The sequence below is a fragment of the Metopolophium dirhodum genome, chromosome 1 (genome assembly GCF_019925205.1).
Source record: "Metopolophium dirhodum isolate CAU chromosome 1, ASM1992520v1, whole genome shotgun sequence".
Taxonomy (NCBI): domain Eukaryota; kingdom Metazoa; phylum Arthropoda; class Insecta; order Hemiptera; family Aphididae; genus Metopolophium; species Metopolophium dirhodum.
Window position 1 is genome coordinate 47,839,960 of NC_083560.1, and position 19,564 is coordinate 47,859,523.

Genomic DNA, 19,564 nt, shown 5'->3' on the forward strand with positions numbered 1-19,564 from the left:
TTATACATAATATGAATAAAAAAGAACCTACAATGAACCTTTTATATGCAGAGTTCATACAACAATATTATTAGACATATTATAATAAATGCATTATTTTTGACAAAACATTTTCAGCTATCAACCATCACTAGGTTTCGATCAAAACACTTACATACCTACCAAAAACTGTATTTTTAATTAATTAATCCTATTTTTTTTTTAATCTATTTACTGTTATTCATTATTTCATCATTATATAATATAAACACAACTAGGTATACAACATTTCTTAAATTGCAATGGCTTAAAATTCTACACTAAAAAAATACTAACGTAATTATTGTTCAAGTTTAATCTAAAATAAAAAATAAAAACCTACTTATGATTTGGGGGATATATTGACGAATATGAGCTGTTAATAATCCATGACATTGAATTCATGTATAATAATATAATTAATATTAAGTTAAATCTGTATACAGGTAATATTATAAATCTTATAAAAAATTGATAAATCATGTTATATTAACAAATTAAAATGTTGTACTATACATTTATTTATTTATTGTTTTATTATTATATTTTATTTTATCAAACTATAAATTAAATAATATTAAATTTTTGAAATGTTCACAATTTTTTCTAGAGCATAGATATTTTATAAAATTCTCCTAAATATATATAAAAAGTCTAAACTCTAATTCTCTAGGGCTGCGACTCTGTAAATTATAATAAAATAACTAAAATGCATTTGGTTAAAAGTGGGTTCTCCATAAATTCAAAGGTTTTAGATTAAACGTGAAACGAACCAAGCTATTACTCTAACAATGATGAATTTTTTTCTAATATCATTTTGTAGAAAATATTTTCAAGTATATCTCAGTTATACTAACACATTTATAAATCCATACAACGAATGAAAAAATGATAAAATACTTGAATATATAGTTATATAAAGCTAACATGTACCTATAGCTAATAGTTACTATTTATAGGTATAGGTAAATTATATTATGCAATAGGCCAACAATATTCCAAATATTATATAATGTTGTTCAGTTTTCCGCTGTTTATACTGACTATTTAATAACATTACATTTAATTTGTTATTGAAATCATTCGAAGTATTGTAGGTAAATGAAAATAAAAAAAAATCGACGAATTATACCTGTCAGTCAGTATTTAGACTGTCGTCGAATCGTATACCATTTGCGTAGACATTTTCGAGTAGAAACATAAAGCTCTGTTTTCATAATAATATAACATTTTTTTTTTTTAAAACTGCACATACCACTAATTTGTGTTAGTCACACGCTGATGGGTCAAGAGACTATACAGGATTAGGTTATTAAAAGGGTCAGTATTAAAAACATTAAGTTTTTATGTAATCTCCGCCATTTTGTAATGTAAAATTCCAGTGACCCAGTAGGTTTATATGATAGAAGGATAGTGCTATTAGATTAATTTGGCAGATATAATTTGCGAACGAAAATTGTACGAGGATGTTTTATATTAAAATACTATAGATATAAGTAACAATATAATATATTTCATTAAGTATCTTAAGTTAATTTCCTTTTTAATTTATACAGCTCACACCCTATAAAGGTATAAAGGGTATGGCTTACATTAAGTAATACAAATTAGATTATTATATTAAGTTAGTTAAAATTTGCATGAACTGATTAGTATGCAATACTTTCAAAATTATAAATTAAATATACAACTACCTAATAGGTATTACTTAGTATTGGTTTTATTTTTTGTATATTATTAAAATACAAAATATAATGTCACTAATTTATCATACGTTGTATCAATATAATTGTCAATTATTTTTTATGTATACTACATAATATTTCAATATTATTTTTTATCATATTATATTAACATATTATAAAATATAAATCGAGTTCCCACATTTTTGAAAATAATTTATGTTCTTTATTAATGAATAAAGCTTTAATTTGTAGATTTTTTTAAATCTAGTTTTAGACAGTCATTGTTTTACTATTTCCTATCGTACAGATTATTCTAATATTAACTATGTATAAGACTTATTTTTTTTAATTACTTACTTAAAAAAATATATATTTTTGTATTGTTTTAAATATTGAGATAACCAATAATTATGACCAATTAATTATTTAGCGGTTGGACATGCCATCAGTAAACAGATAGTTTGAAATTTAAAAATGCATAACCACATGAACACTTATAATTGGAATTAATATTTTAACTTTTAACTTTAATTTTTCATTTTAAGAAAAACTAGGCTTACATGCACATGAATTTTGTGTGATTTATAAATAACAAGATGTATAAAAAAATTTACTATGTTTTGATTATTTAAATTTAAAATAAATACAACTTAGCTGGCCAATGATATTATTATACCTAATGGTTTTCAAATATCAGATTTGAGAAAATGTATAGTTTTATGTGATTAAAACAAAAGTATATTGACGAGGTTTCGACAGTGCTACGTGTAGGGTGTAGGATAGTTACTTACTATATTAATATATGTACAGTATTATAAATATTATGATTACCTATGTGATTAATTACAATTTTTTTTATTGCATATTTTCAATACAATTTATAAAAATGATTGTGTATCTACAGTCTACACTTATTACATATAGTGGCGTCGACTTGACTTTTGAAAGGTGGGAGGGAGGATCAAAAAAATTAAACGACACAGTGAAATGGGAGGGGGGAAATCCTCCACCCAGCACCCTCTCAAAATGTTTTACTTAGGTAGAACAAACAATAAGGAACAATGAATATAATTTGAATTGATTCAAATTGACATCAAACACAATATGGAAGATTATCAACTCCAAAGCCAATGGGAGGTGATCTGACCTCTCCTTGTTTACGCCACTGATATCACATGCACCTACGTATACCACTAAATTATATTTAACTCGTATTTATTTATATATTAAGGTAACGACGACTATGTATATTATGTTTATAAGAAATATAGTGTAGGTACACATTTTAATATTATATAAATATTGATATTCAGAAAAGGTTCAACATATTTTTATCTTCGCGTCATACGTCATGATATTTATTTATTTTGAGGTACAAATAATACGAAAACAATGTTTTATTTTTAAATTAATTAGCATAGGTAATTTAGATTATAATTGGAACACGCTGGATTGCTATTACTTATAAATTAAATTATTCAGCGCATAATATAAAATGTGGAACCATTCATATATAGCTTATATATAGGAGCCTATATAAAATATTTTTTATCTACGAATAAAGCTACTGTCATTCTTATTAACTTTGAAATTGAACTAAAATAAAGGAATTATAAAAAAAAAAAAAAAATAATAATAACACGTTGTTTATTATTAATGTGTAAAAACGTTTTGGTTTTTAGCTGTATAATATATACACAATATAAATTTCGTAAGAACAAAATGAATATTTTAAGAAAAATATGGAATACCGAATATTCTTTAGCTTTATGTAAAATGATATCTTTGAATATGAATATTCAAATAATACTCTCTTTTTAGAGCTTAAAAAAAACGTTGAATTGTGTTTCTGAACATTAAAAAGCGAGAAACCAACGGATGAATTTAAACGTATTTAATTAAGATTTAAGTTGAATAATATTTTGTGTTCAAATATATCAAGAAAACTGAGATACAACTCGGACAATAAAGTGTTGTGCATTTTAGATTTAATAAACCATATTATTATGTTTCTGTATTCTGGTAAAATAAAATGTATAATAAAATTTATTTAATTATATAATGTTTTTTTTTCGCTTGAAAGATCATATTAATACTATCAAAACAAATTAGTAAATAGCAATTAATAAAGTGATAACTATGTATCAATCATCAGTTTCAAATCATAAATAAATTCCAAAAAAATGAAATCATTACTCTTAGGTACCTAAAAAAATTATTTAAGAGTACCTAATATTATACACATAAGATACCTTGACACAAATCACTTTGAACTGCCGTTTTTTGTTTTATTAAATGTAATTTTAGTGTTTTAATCGGTCCATTCGTTAATGAATTCAAAATGTATGTTAGATGTGGAGTGATCATTTCACTAACTAAACTGCAGTTGATTTTTAAATCACGTCTGTGTACCTACCTATAAAATGTAGTGATTTATAATTTACTCGATGTGTTTGTGGATTGCCCTGTGATCAATTGCAATCAATTTGGCATAGGCACAGTCTTCACGTATCAGTTGAAGATAATAAGCTCATAATATATGTTATAATATTATGTATCCCGTTAGTCTTGAATCATGTTAAAGTATACATTTTTTTTTAGTGATTTTGTTTACAAAGATTATTGAATTTAAATATTGGTATTGTAATAATTGTTATTAGAACATTTACATGCTGTACATTTTTTTATGCAAAATATTGAATATAATGTAACATAAAGAATACAAATTCGAATATAATATAGACACGTTATGAACAACACTGAGGTGGGAGGACCAATTCTACGAAAAATTCAAATTAAAATTGGGATCTAATAAGCAGACACCTGCCGCGTATTTTTTAAACAATCTCGGTGAAATTGTTTTTTATTTCCTCGTAAAATGTATTGTATTCGTATATATATATATAATATTATAAAGTAAGTTCTTAAATAAGTAAATTTTTTATTTTTTGCTTCTTTATATAATAACACAATGGACACCTCCTATATAGTTTTTCTTTCTGATTAAAACGGAAATATTATTTGTTTTGCGCGTGCCAACCCAGCAGGCAGGCGTATTATATAGTATAATAGACCCATAAAATTCCATTGGCTACACGGCGCCACCTATCGCTGTGAATCAACCACGTAATCGACACGTCCTGATACCTTTCGACTACATCGACGGACCGACATGTGGGTACACGATCACACATTCAGTTCACCCATCGTGTCATTATTCCAGGGGAGTGTTTTCAACTCGTCTACGTTTCTGTTCTCTATACTACAATAATAATATTATTCTGCGATTGTGCGAGTTAACTGTTGCGCGTGGTGTAATCACTTCGTATTATATCCACACGCGAATACCGCACTGCGATGTGGTAACATTATTATTCCTTGGTTATAAACTATATACGAACAATCGCGAAATTGGTCGCCGGACGAACTTTAAAACGCCGTCTTATACACTCTTACTACACGCCTTGATGCATACGAGACGTCATTCAAACCGTATGCGAAAATCACAGGCTTCCGACCACGAGGGATGTGCGATAGTGTGTATAATTATTTAGGCACAACAACCCTCACACACACAAACACACGTCACACGTATTATTTTAACCTCGAGATGTTGTTGGTAGAAATTCAAATTACGTCGGGGTGTCGACCGTCGCCCTATATTCTCACTTCTACCCCCGAAAACCACTTCACGCTCGTACCGTCCAATCCACTCGAGGCCTATAGGCAAAAATACCGTCAAAGTGAACACGATACCCTTATTATACAACGCGGTCATTCATTCGTGTGACACGGGGTAAATATTTTAATTTCGGCCAAATCGATACAGTTCGTTATTTTTTAAATTGGAATAAACTAATAAATTGACAGGTTCGATGACGAAAACTTTGACTTATCGGATAGTAATAATATTGGTATTTCAATCGCAAATTGAGTGGCATGACGGACAACGCCACATACAAATAATTATATTATAACATCTCACGTTGAAATAAGCCAAAAGCATCAATATTTTAATATTATATATCAAAGTTTGATAGTAGGTATAAAGCGATTTTCCACAGATAAAAACCTTAAAAACTAAATATTACAGATTATCGTTATTCCTACCATGCGTGCATTCCGCGTGATTTACGCGTTCGATAAGATAGACAACATCATATTATTTTTATCATCCATCTTCTAAGATAAGAATTTATACGCTGAACAATCATGAGAAATATTGTGTCATTGTCAACTATGCAAATATATTATTGGTTCATACACTTTTCATTAACTAGATGGTATGATATCTGGTTGATATTGTAATTTTGAAAATAACACGCGCAGTATTTTAAATAAATCTCAACCTCTTGTGGAAAGTTCTTTCGATCTAAGCACTTCTTCTTGAATAGTGTCACCAATAAAAAAATAAAAACAATACTTGACAACAATGAGTTAGGTATAGAAGTAGTTTCATCACGTCAAAAGCCCAAAATGAAGAAAGTTTTAATTTCCCGCCAGTTATTTTTTTTTAAATCATCTGCCATTTCATCGATTTTTCGTTTAAATGTTTTAACCGAAACATAAATTGTTGATAATTTATTTTATACCTACATACCTGCTTCACCAAAAACAATATTTTTTCAGTCCATATACACTCGACTTCACGAGGGTTTCTCCAATTTTATGGGCTTTATTTTGTTTGGCTATAAGCTGAGATTATTCGTAAGAAGCTTTGACAACTTTCATATATTCATGACAAAACGATATGAAGGTGTCTAATTTCATACATTTTAATGATTGCTCTTTTGCGAAAAAGACATATTTGGGCTAACCTTTCAACATAGTGCTTATAATTTGTAGTCATAATATAACGATCTAAATGGTTAGATCACATTGTATGTATCAATGCTAAAAATGAAATGGCAAATGACACACAGTAGCTACCTAACCTGCTTACTTATTTAAAAAAATAAAGGTGAAGCTAAATATTAAATGTTCATTCTAACCATTTAACATTATTTTTATTCATTTACTTTTATTTACCTGCTTATTTATTTTTCTTGAACTAGTATATATTTTTAACGGTTAATGTTGAAATGTATGAAGACATACTTACTATAAATAAATAAATCAATAACCATTATCGTACCTCCAAATTTTTTATGTGGACATTTTAGTATCAAACCAACGAATATACAAATATGTGAATCAAAATTAAAAAGTTTTGATGCATCAATGGTTTAAAACATACTATTGAGGCTATTGCAAATGTCTGCTTTGCCAATTATAGACTACCCATACCGATAATTTTATCAAAGCAATAAAAGTTAAACTACGATAATTCGAAAATAAACCCTTGATTTGAGATTAAAATGTCATATATTATAAATATTATTTTATAATTTATTATTTATTATCTAATATTTTTATATTTTATATTTTATTATTGTATTATTATTTAAATTATTATCCTAGATATTTTTATTATTATTATTATTATTTTATAATTCTCTTATTGGTTTTTTGTGATTATAATATATTCTGTCATTTCAGTCTACTAAATAGATTTAATTTTACTAGTGTAATAACTATTAATTTGTCATTGGGTTCATCCCGTTTAAATTTATAATAAATAAATAAATAATAAATATCGTACGGTATCCATATGTTTTAAATTAAATTAAATATTTGTTTATTTTATATGTTAAATTACGATCCCTACCACTGATAAGGTGGAACACCATACTCCCATCCAAAATATAGTATAGCCATTCCTCTTATAATATATTCCAATAAGACTCAGTGATGCAACAAAGATTTTTAGAGGGGAATGTACTCAGTACGGTAAACTGATAAATATTAATATGATAAATAATATATGTGGGTAAAACTGAAATTTTTATTTATAATGAAAATATAATGAATATTTTATAAAACAAATCTAATTATTGTTATTTCTAAGTTAGTTTCTTTATGATTATCACAGTCTACACGCAATTTCACGGTGGATATTTAAAGCTGCTAAATAGTTGAGCCTAAATCCTGACATTGAGTTTTTGAGACAAGTTTTAAGTTATTTTAAAGTTGAAAATTACCTTTCTTCTTCACAATATGTTACGGGTAATATAAAAAATAATTGTTTAAAGTGCATGAATGTTACGATATAAGAAATTATTGCAATTAATAATTAAGGTAAAAATGAGAAACCTATCCATTTTCAATTTCATTTTAGATATCAAATTTTAAAACGCAGTACTGTCAAATATTAACACCGTATAAAACGTGTGATGCATTTTAATAATCCTGAACAAAATTCAGAAAAATTTACCATTTAAGTTACTAGTTTTTCTTGTTGAATAGTAGTAAGAAAAGCCCCTAGAAAATACTTTTGAAATCTTTGAATTATTTATTTATGTTTCATAAATCTTTAATCTATTTGGTTGATTAATGATTCTAGGAAATGGGTACAATATATTACATAAATGCTCTCAAATAACTTTGAGGCGTACTATTAAGTAAGTACTTTGGTATTACGTCAGTTTGTATGTTTTTCTTTTGGAAATTCTTGGTTTTTTAATCTCTAAGTCTGAATCTTTTGCTTTTTTAAGTTCTTAAATACAGTTGGAAAAATATTTAACATCGACATTATTTCTGAAGTGACTGTATTCGACTGAAAATTTGTCGTCATACTCAGGTGTTTAAATAATAATATCATATTATATTGGTATTGGTAAATAATTACATTATGAATACATATAACAATGGTGTTAGTCATATACAAATTTACCACTCATCGTTGTAGTATGATAGTAACTTAGAGTTTAGACCTCTTATACTATAATATAGCACATACATTTTCATATGATTTAATTTTCTTACAAATATTTTCACTTCCTCTTACTTTTGTAACTGGAAAATTTTTTGAAAAGAGCAGGTACTCTGACTATTATTTGTTTTAAATCAAAAGAAAGAGTGAACCATATGCATTGATTAATTCATACCCACTATACCTTTTGTTTTATCTGCTATCAGTGAAAATAATTCGCTACTTTTGACTTACTTTCCTAACGATTCCAGGGGTAATTATATCATCACAAGAATTAATAATTTCATTTTTTATTTTCCCGCTTATATTTTTAACATTTTGTGCACTATCTATTTGTTTTCACTTAAGTTACAATTATTCATCGTCTGATAATTGAATTGATAGGTACCATATAAAATGGCATTAATGTCTCGGTCATTTTCTACGAGATGTGGTTATAGTCTCAGGACTGCATCGTCTTCCCTAAACAATTATTTGAACAGCTTAGGGGAATGGTTTTTTACATTTGTACGGCTTAATGGGCGTATAACTAATATATTCTTCAACTGATTCATGGTGATTATTACTTTAAATGTAGTAGGTACCAAATATGAAGTTCCGTAATTGTTATAATATGTAATTCTAAGTTATGGTTTTTTTTTTTTGTAAAATTATCAACATGAAATTACATGTGTTTAATTCTTAACAATATATAAACAACACTAGTGTGGAAATATATGAATAAGAAGGATTGAAAAATCTATACGGTATAATATCTAACATTGCAACTAAAATAGGCGATAGTATTAATTTATAACTTTTGTTTAATTTAGAAAGGGTAGTGTGGAAAATCGATATTTAACCGGAAGTAATAATATTATAAGGCCCTTCCGATGTATATTTCGACGATCTGTCTAAAGTGAATAATAAATAATGGTTATTTATGTGAATAAGCCATTAAAATTATTTATATTGTTTATCAACTGTAATAATATTGAAAGAAGTTCATAAATATATGTGTTAACAGGTAGTTCATATATATTATTCTAAATTGTATTACGCTGCGTTGGTAGGTACCTATGATAACCATAATTTATTTAGAATTATATATTGAAAAAAATCGGCCGATAGCTCTATAGAGTAGTTACCATAGAGCGTTTGAAAAAACTCAACGAATTTACCAAACATGCACCTACATTACATTTGAAAAGAAATTCAAACATTTGTTGTTTTTACATTACGTTTACTTATAAGTGTACAAGTATTGAGTAGTATATATTTTTATGTTAACACATTCACAGTCTAGTTGTTTTTTTTTTTCACCGCAGTAGGTAATTACACCTTGCCCAAGGAGGAATGTTCCGCTCAAAGGACATCGATTTTACCTATTGCACATCACAGGGAGATAACAGTCATTATTCACCAATTTGCCACTCGCACAAAAAATATTTACCGTATTGCATTTTACAGGGAGATGTCACAATCTCTGTCCACCAATTTCCGACCTACACAAAATATTTACCCATTTTAAAATTACAAAGAGATTGCATCACAGTCGATCATTTTTGCTCGATCCAAAATCTTGAAAATGTGATGCAATGTTCCTTATACGTAAGTTGTTGTTTGTGGAAATTAAATAAAAATTGAGCGTAAATCCACAATAGTTTTTACGAGTGTCTGAAACTCTGACAAAATTGACTATATTGACAAAATTCATAAAAATCTCGAAAATTAATAAATTATTTTGAGTTAAAAATTCATAAACATTTTATGTATCTAATATTTAAAAGTTAAATACAAGATTCCTCACAAGTTTATCTACCGTTATTAATTATATCTACCGGAAAATCGAATTAATTTTTTACGCGGGTTAGAAGTTTATGTTTCTACAAAACTCGATATTCACTCGACTTAACATGGAACGATTTCCTCAATTTGTTGTTACTCGAAAACAACTAACAGTAGATACTTGAAATTCACACCATATGTTTATTTTATCTTGTTCTATATTTATAATATTTTCAAAATAATTTGACTCGTTTTGAGCTGTTAACGGACATTTTTAGTTTTAAATTTGTTAAGTTTTTTTTTTCAATAAATGTTAACAACATTTTATTAGTTGGGCCAAAAAGGTAATTTCATGTGAAAAAAAAAACAAATAGACTGTGAATATACAAATATATACTACTTGCATAAGACATGTGCTCAGAGATTTAGTATTAACGAATATATATACATTCTTATTCTATTATACTTATTTGTCATAATACTCATTATAATAATTTAACATATTATTATTTATATTTTTTTTCTTTTACCTAAGTGTCACAATTTTTTTTTTTTGCGCAAGAGAGAATACTCTGAGCTAACTCTGGGATAGTCAAATCTTTCTATCAGTACTACCCAAATAGTTTCAGCTATGATGTCAGTGAATCACAGTGAAACAATTTTACTAATGTTATTACATAATAATATACTATTATAGTTCTTCATATATTAATAATTATATTTAAACAGACACACACACACACACTTTTGTATAATATAAAATATAATATAAACACAATACATACGTATTTCAGGTGACAAAAAGTTGGTTGTCGTCAAACCTTCGAGGTTGTGTGTAACCATCACCAGTAGCCAAAGTAATAACGTCAAGTTGAATTCAACCATTTCGTGATCTGAAAAATGTTTCACAAAAACGTTTTACGCGTTTATATGTATTTGAAAAACTATTTAGTTGTAAAAATAATCAATATGTGTATTCAGTGGTGAGTTGGTAGCTTTTTTTTTAAGTATTCGGAATTATCGTTGAGTGGGTACTAACGTTTCAAAGGTTGGGATGCCTACCGTTTGTCCCATTCTTTTTATTTACTTTTACACAAATGACTAGCTTGAAAAAAATTAATTTCATTTAATGTGAACATTTGAACATAATATAATTATTTTTATATCAAACTAAAAAAATGGTAAAATATGATGAAGCAAGTAAAGTGGTTATACGAGTTAAAAAGGTACTTTGACATAATAATATACCGTATTATCATGACAATTAGAATAAATAACGTAGAGAAAATAACATCTAGACTTGAATAAGTAAAAATTTCATGATTGTTACTGTATAGTCTTACCAAAGTTCATTCGTGCCTTATAATATTATACACACCTACCAGGCTAGGTACCTTTTATATTTCATACATAATTCGATTTGATGAACAGAGATCAACTGAGATGATGTAGATACCGAAAGAGTTTTATATTTCATTGTAATGACATTTTTCGTTGTAATGACTTTACTTTTCAACTATTTGAGTAATACTTATGAGAAATAGTCAAGAGAAAAAAACACGTGATATCTTTACGCTTATAAAATTTAAATACATTCTTAAAATAAAATATTTTAGTGGAGCTAAGAATATGTTGATTTTATATTGGTATGTGGTTTTTTCCGTGTGTCCATTTAATAGTGACTATTGTAACTGGTGGAAAAATGCTTCTATTTTCAACTGAAAGGATGGTTCCGATCGAAAATGTGATCTAGTTGTCACTTTATAAAGTCAACAATTTCTTTTCAAAATATCCCCAGGAAATAGAAAATAAGAAATTACAAAAATTCTTACGCGCATAACCAGTTTTTGACTAAACCAATCGTTTTGACATACATTTCAAAATATGTTGGGTCTGTTTGTGCTATTTATAGACATCCAAAATAATTTTAAAGATAATTTTAAAATTTTAAAAATGTGTAGTCTCAACCAATATACTGAAAATTAAACAAAACATTTGGAATCTAAGTTAATTGTATAGTGATTTTTTTTTAAAGTGATTTTATGCACACATTTTTACATTATTTTTCAATGTCATGACTATTTCTAAATTATTTTTTAGTTGAAGTGTATGAAGTGTTCAAATTGTTTATTAAAGGCTAAAAAGTTCAATACAATATACCTCATAAGTCTTACTGAAATCCAAAAATCTGAAAAATATAATTTTTTTAATTTACTTTTTAAATGAAAATGTTAACGTTTATCGGTTATTATACCGATTATGTATTCAAACAAAGCAACACGATTTATTATTTTAGTTATTTTATTGTAATTAAAAAATATTCATGGGACATGACACATGAACTCTTAAAGCATGTTATTATATTTTACTATATTATTATTTTCAATGAAATTTTCAAAATATTAAGATTAAAATCTATTGACTATATTTTATACCACGAATTTATTCACACAGTTCTATAATGAGTGGGTATTGACACAACAGATAATAATAACAATAAAAACACACATATTATATTATTCAGCAGATCAAATACCTGGAATTTTTTTTTATTTAAAAATATTTTTGAAAGATCAGCATAAAATAACATTTTGTTATTATGTTAAGGTATATAAATTAATGATTCTTATGATTGGGGATTTGTCCTCTTGTTTAAATTTTAGTGTGATCCCCTACGAACGAAATATAATACTATACACCTCTTTATTTACATTTTATGCGTAGAACAAATGATATATTATTTAGGTATGTGGGATGTTTGATAATAGTTAAAAGTGTTTATGAAATAAATGTTTTGTTATAAATGCTTAAGTTTCAACTGCTAAAGTTCAAATATTTAGGACGTACATTTTCTCCGCTATTCCCACTGGGCTATTCATTCAGAGAAATACGTAAAGTACCTATTGATATTCCATACTTAAACTCTAATAATAGGTACTAAATTAGTTCGTAAATTAATCCACTAAAAATATTTTTAACATTGAATATAAATAAAATATATCATAAAATTAATAAAATTATACTATATTATTTTTATTTAAAACATTGTATTAACCATGAATCAATATTTTTTTCTCTCTGTTATTTTAATTAATATTTGACTGACTGTATAAATAAAATTGTATTGCTGTACATATTATTACTAACATAGTATTATTTTATGATATCTAAATTCTATAGTGAATATTATGTTGTGTAAACATTAATTATAAATACACGTATTACAATTATAATACGATGTATTACATAATATATATTAGCCTGTTTAACCTTTATTTTACCTAACCTTGTATGTATGATAATTATAGGTAGGCATGCATAAATTATTACTTTAACGAAATTCTAATAATAATTAATGTACATTGTACATAACTTTCGGCTATATAATGTGGAATATTATATCTTTTATATTCTGCGTTAATTTGAAATATATCAATTTTATAGTTTATTATTTAATAATTCAATAAATGTTTTTAATCTAATAACTGTAAATTATATTTTCAACGCACATTCAACACGGTTATCACGAAGGAATAAAGGCTATAAAATATAAATTGATAATTAAGTATGTGCGAACTATTGTAGTTTATGTTTTTATTCAACTACCGATTGCCAATATAATGAAGTACTCATACCTATATTTAACATACCTAGTAATTATCTCTGTACACTTATTATTTACTAAATATAACGTTGTCAAGAGTATTCATTTTTAAAACGCGTTATATTTACAAACATTAAATTAATAAAATATTGGGTTATCCACTCCAGAGCTTTCGAACATGTTGGTTCATTTCGACCCGAATCAATAAGAGTGGCGAATAGGAATATGATATCGAAAATCACGTATTTTATGACAAGTGTATGCGCCGTGTGGTCTGTGGTGCGTTGAGAGTTCAGTCAATTCTCAAAACAAAAAAAAAAAAAAAAAATAAAATAAGTGTTCAAAATATAATATTATAGTGTTTCTATCCATTTGTGCGTAATAACCATGGTCTCGTGCACGAGTTACTCCACGTGTGTCTGCATTAAAAATATCACATAATTTAATAACCACGAATACATTTAACTGATTTTGTATTTTTATTTATCGTATTTAAATCCACGTAGTTTCTATAACACTAAGACATTAAATAAATAACCATAAAACACTTTAAACTCTTAGACGTTTAAGTGATTTTATGCGCCATATCATGTATGTAAATCTACGTATAGCGTCTATCATAAATTAAAACCGTTCGTTTCACGTAGGTACCCTTAACAAACTATACATTATTAATAACAGTAAATAACATTGTACTGCAGTTTCGGAGAATATTCGGATGTTTAATATTACTGCGGGGAAGGAAATTCTTCCGGCCACCGCTCAATACAAGGACAGACATCTCACACCATTTATCACTCATATTAGAAGCGGTCATCGTCGTAAGACATGGACTATATATTTTATAACATATTACATAGTTACAAATCAGAAAAATGGTTTCATCATTCACAGCAGGTTTGATCTCCAAGGCTGTTACCATAATAATATTGGCCACCATGACTCTCAGATGCTCCAGTTCAAAATTGTAAAAACTAACTTCGTAAAAACGCAGAGTGCTATAACTGCGTAGGCATATAACTACCAATACGCCTAACTTGTGTATTTTTCGCAACTGCAGGATGTCGAACTGTCGTTTTGTATAATGACCCAGTTGTGATGAATAGCAGCAAGACTGCCGCTGTTTAAAAGTTGGACTGCACCAGGTACCCTGCAGTCAAGATGGAATTAGATAATTGTTATTGATTCGTATATGTATTGGACGAACAATGTTCAGCGGTTATTCGACCTGACCACGGGTCGACGTATCGAGGAATTAATAAAAACGTAATTGACATAGATGCTGTTCAACTCTTTAACTGCGCGGAAAAATAACTTTATATCTGACGAAACACAGACGTCCTTTATTATTTTAAAAAAAAAAAAAAAAAACAACGAAAACGACATTAAGAATCGCGTCGTCTTGTGTCTGCGTTTTAAAAATAATACTTTGCAGTCAAACGTAAAATTAAGCGCTTTTTTTTTTTTTTTTTTACATTTATATATAATTTTTTGCGAGTGTAACTTTAATTAAAATCGCGAGGGGAAAAAAAATTTATTTCGAGAATTATAACGATAAAATGCCGTCGAAAAGGCTATAACCATAATGTGTTCGGGTCCGGGTCCGAGTACTGATGAAGTTTTGAAGCGTTTAGCGGAAGATCGAATCACGCACGCGTGCACGGTCGTGCAGTACACATTATCGTTGTACATAACATATGGTATATATAGTATATAGCTATATAGGTACACTGTATACATTACACAAAGACGTCTCGAAACGACGGCTCTTTTACGCGCGTAACATAACCTCTGCGCGGTCGGCAAACAACGGTTCTCGGTGAAACATTGATAATATTATGTACACGCCGGGGACGTGCAATAAAATATACGATCCCCGGTGGCCCCCCTCGAGCGGTAATTATATTTGCGTCAATACACATGGACGCGGTCGTGATGTCGTTCGAATATTGTCGTGGTGGGCAAACCAGCGTGGCACGTGAAGTTTCAAACGCCCTCTCCCTCCCCGGTTGAGGCGATAATTTGTACGGCATGTACCCCGCGTGCGCGGGGCCCGCCGAGGGCGTTTCAAAATATTATTATTTAAGCAACCCTCCCGCGAGACGGGCAGGTCGCGTGTTTCCAAAACCATAACAATAATATTATAATACATCGCGTCCGATATCACGCCGGTCCGTGCGTGGCGAAATCCGCGGAAGCTGTGTTCCGGGGATTCAAAGTTTTACGCGCAAAGGCACCTATATAGTCCAACACGCGAGAGACCAGCGTGCTCGACGCTATCGGGTATTACCTATAATAATTTATTTATATTATATCATCATACCCGAACGAGCGTGTTGCCATCGTACACCGGTTATATTGACATTTTTCGTGTACCTATATATTATATATATATATATATATATATATACGGACAATGTGCGGACTGCAATAAATAAATCAAACAGAAATTATTATTATTTCCATATAGGTACCGAAAAATGTGCAAAATATTTTCACATCGTATCACATGCGCGTCATATATCTGCACATGGTAATAAATTAATAAATTGATTTCGTTCGATGTCAAACATAATATTATCATGGCGTGGGTAATAATAATAATAATAATAATAAAATATATGAAATATGATTTCTGCAATTCTATCAGCAAGTCTGCGATAGTAACACTGACGTACGAAACTTAACTTATTCAATACATACTCGTCATGGAGTTCAGATTCGACATCTGAAAATATTTTCAAATTATTATTTAATTTAGATAACGTTTTTGTCCCAAGTAGTATGATTTTATTTGTCCGAGAACATATTTTAGATACTCTATTTTTATCTCGATTGTTTAAACAATATGCAGTTTATTTATCAACTATAGATATTAAAATGAATAAATAATATCTGATAGAAAAATATAAGTTGAAACTATTGCAAGTTCTAGTTAAAATGAGTTATACAAACAAGTTATAAATGTAGGGGAGATAGTTGATGAGCCAACGAATAAATAAGCCAACACCACATGATAACTAAAATAATTAATAATTAGTAATTGGTTACAAGCTCATGATTATCGATCATAAATGGACTGAGGGTAGTGCTTGGTTTTTATTTTTTTTTAAATCAGGAATATTTATACTATCAGTATGTAATTTATTTTTATAACTATTTTAATAACAATTGTAAGTTATTAATATTTTTATATTTATTTTATGTTTATGTTTAAGTAAATTAGATAATAAAATAGAATTTGTAATGATTTTTTTTTATTATGTGGTATATGTTGGAGTATTGAACAATAATAAAAAAAAAAAAAAATACGAATATATTATATATTATATACCTACATGAGAAGGGAGGCCTACCAGTGTCAGAATCATCGGACTTTGAAAAGAAATTCCTTATTTTTCGTTTGTAATTTATCAGTTGAATTAACTGCAGTGTATTTTTAATCAACAAGGATATTTCCTGGTATAGATTCACTGGACAAAGTTTTAGATTCTGAGCAGAGCGATGAATATATTGGTTTTACAATGATGTGTGTTTTTTTTTTGTCTGTCATTACCTTTTACGACAAAAAAAAATGCTTAAAATTTCAGATTTTCTTCAAAAGTATCATTCAGAAGTGAATCTAGTTGGTATTTTTTTTTTTTTGGGGGGGGGAGGTGGACAATAGAATATCCCAGTAGTTTTAAAAAGCGTCAAGAAAAACAAAAAAAAAAAAATAAGGAAAACGGAAATTTTTACACAAAATCGGATTTTGACAAAATACATGCGATTTTTACTAAATGTTTATATTTGCATTGTCTATACACAGTACAATGAGTACAATGAGTACAATGAGTACAATGAGTACAATGAGTACAATGAGTACTTTGAGCTGTTTACGTGCATTTTTTGTTTCCATTTTTTTTTATAAAAATGTATTTATTGGGTAAAAATGCGTGAAAATTCAATAAAATGCTCCTGATATATTTTTTAAATAAATATTAAAAATAAATAGTCACAATTTTTTTTTATACTTTTTCCAACTTTTTGACAGGACGAAAAAATTTCTAATAATATTTATAGAAAAAGAATTAAAAATCGAAATTGTTTAGGCATTTAGACATTCGTCTATAAGTAGCTCAAAAATATTCAAAATACCCAAGTATATTAATATTATACCATGTAGAAAATGCTAATATCTAGGCTTGAAACCGATTGAAAAAATGTCGGTTTCAATTTTGGATTAAATGCATTTTTCCAATTTATTCCTGTTTCGTTTTTGATTTTGTTTTTGGTTTCAGTTTTTAAACGATTTATACCGGTTTCAAGCCCTGGTTAATTTGTACATTTGTTGACAATTTAAAGTATCTATTGTTATAATTTGTTTTGAGTTAAACCAAAAAAACGAAATCGATTTTTACAAAAACTTGTATTGTGTACATTTTCTGTTAATTTTTTTTTTTAATCCCAATTATTTTAAAAAATTCAGGGAATTTTGGATTTTAACCTCTCAAAAGTATCAACTAGATCTCAATTTATTTTAGAAACCATCCTTTAAGTTAACTATCGAAGAATTTTTCTAATATTATATATCGTGAAAGAATATAACACGATTCGTTGTAATATCAATAAATTTATAATATATATTATAAACAAATATTTAATTTTTATAACATAAAATGTGTAATATAATCTGATTGGTATTTCAAGCATTTTAACTTTTACACATTATTTTAAACATAAATAAAGATATAAATTATATGAATCATTGGGTAGTAGAAACTAGAAACTTATATAATTCAACTTGAAACAAACATTTAGAATTTAGAGTGTAAAAACTTTTACAGCTGAACTTTCACAGCAAGCAAAAGAGGCATAAAAAATATTGCCAATAAGTATTGAAACTCCTAACAAACAAACAAACAAAAACAATTAAAAATAGATCAAGTTAATTATTATTGCTATGCGAATGACAGAAGGAACTGAGTTAGTGAAATAGGATTCAATTATTCATTATAATATAGGCAAACACAGCTTTTGAATAATATAGTTAAATACCTACTGTCATATAATGTACAACTACCTGTTGAATAATCTCTGACAAATACATTTAATTTCAATTTGTTTTTATTTGTTCTATATGTTAAAGGAATCGAAGAAAACTTTTTTTTAATCAAGCGTTTATTTTTTACGGAGGACCTCTCAATGTTTTTGAATATAAAATTTGTTCTTCAAAATTGTTTAGTTGTTAGAAAAACCAAATATACTTTAGTTTCTGAGCTAAGTGATTATTTTTTTGGTTTTTTTTAATGGTACGCATTTTTTTGTTTTTTTTAACTACCTATACCAATTTATTTTTGTGCCTGTCATACCCTTTTGCCGTTTGGAGCAGTAAAAGTGCATCAATCTTAAACTTTGAGGGTGGTTTCTGGTATAATATTGAATCTAGTTGGTACTTTTGGGCGTTAAAAGTAAAAATTAAAAGTATTTTTCAAAAGAATCGAGAAAAACTAAAATTGAATTTCCTACCTATAGAAAACGGGAATTTTTACGCAACACTTATTTTTGACAAAATTGATTTTGTTTATTTGTTGAAATTCAAAGACAAATTACCATAAATACTTGAAATGTTCACCAAATATTTATAATCGCATTAACGATCAACTAGACATGATGTAATTATAAATAATTGTGTCTCTT

At 27.7% G+C, this 19,564-nt stretch overlaps 1 protein-coding gene across 1 annotated transcript in view; it reads right to left on the bottom strand.

Moving 5' to 3' along the window:
- LOC132936233 (hemicentin-1-like) overlaps positions 1-19,564 on the bottom strand; it is a 281,074-nt gene that overhangs the window by 216,940 nt on the left and 44,570 nt on the right. Inside the window, exon 2 of the mRNA XM_061002921.1 lies at positions 11,067-11,174. Coding sequence (XP_060858904.1) covers positions 11,067-11,166 — 100 coding nt within the window. The 5' untranslated portion in view covers positions 11,167-11,174. The remainder of the gene's footprint in view (positions 1-11,066; positions 11,175-19,564) is intronic.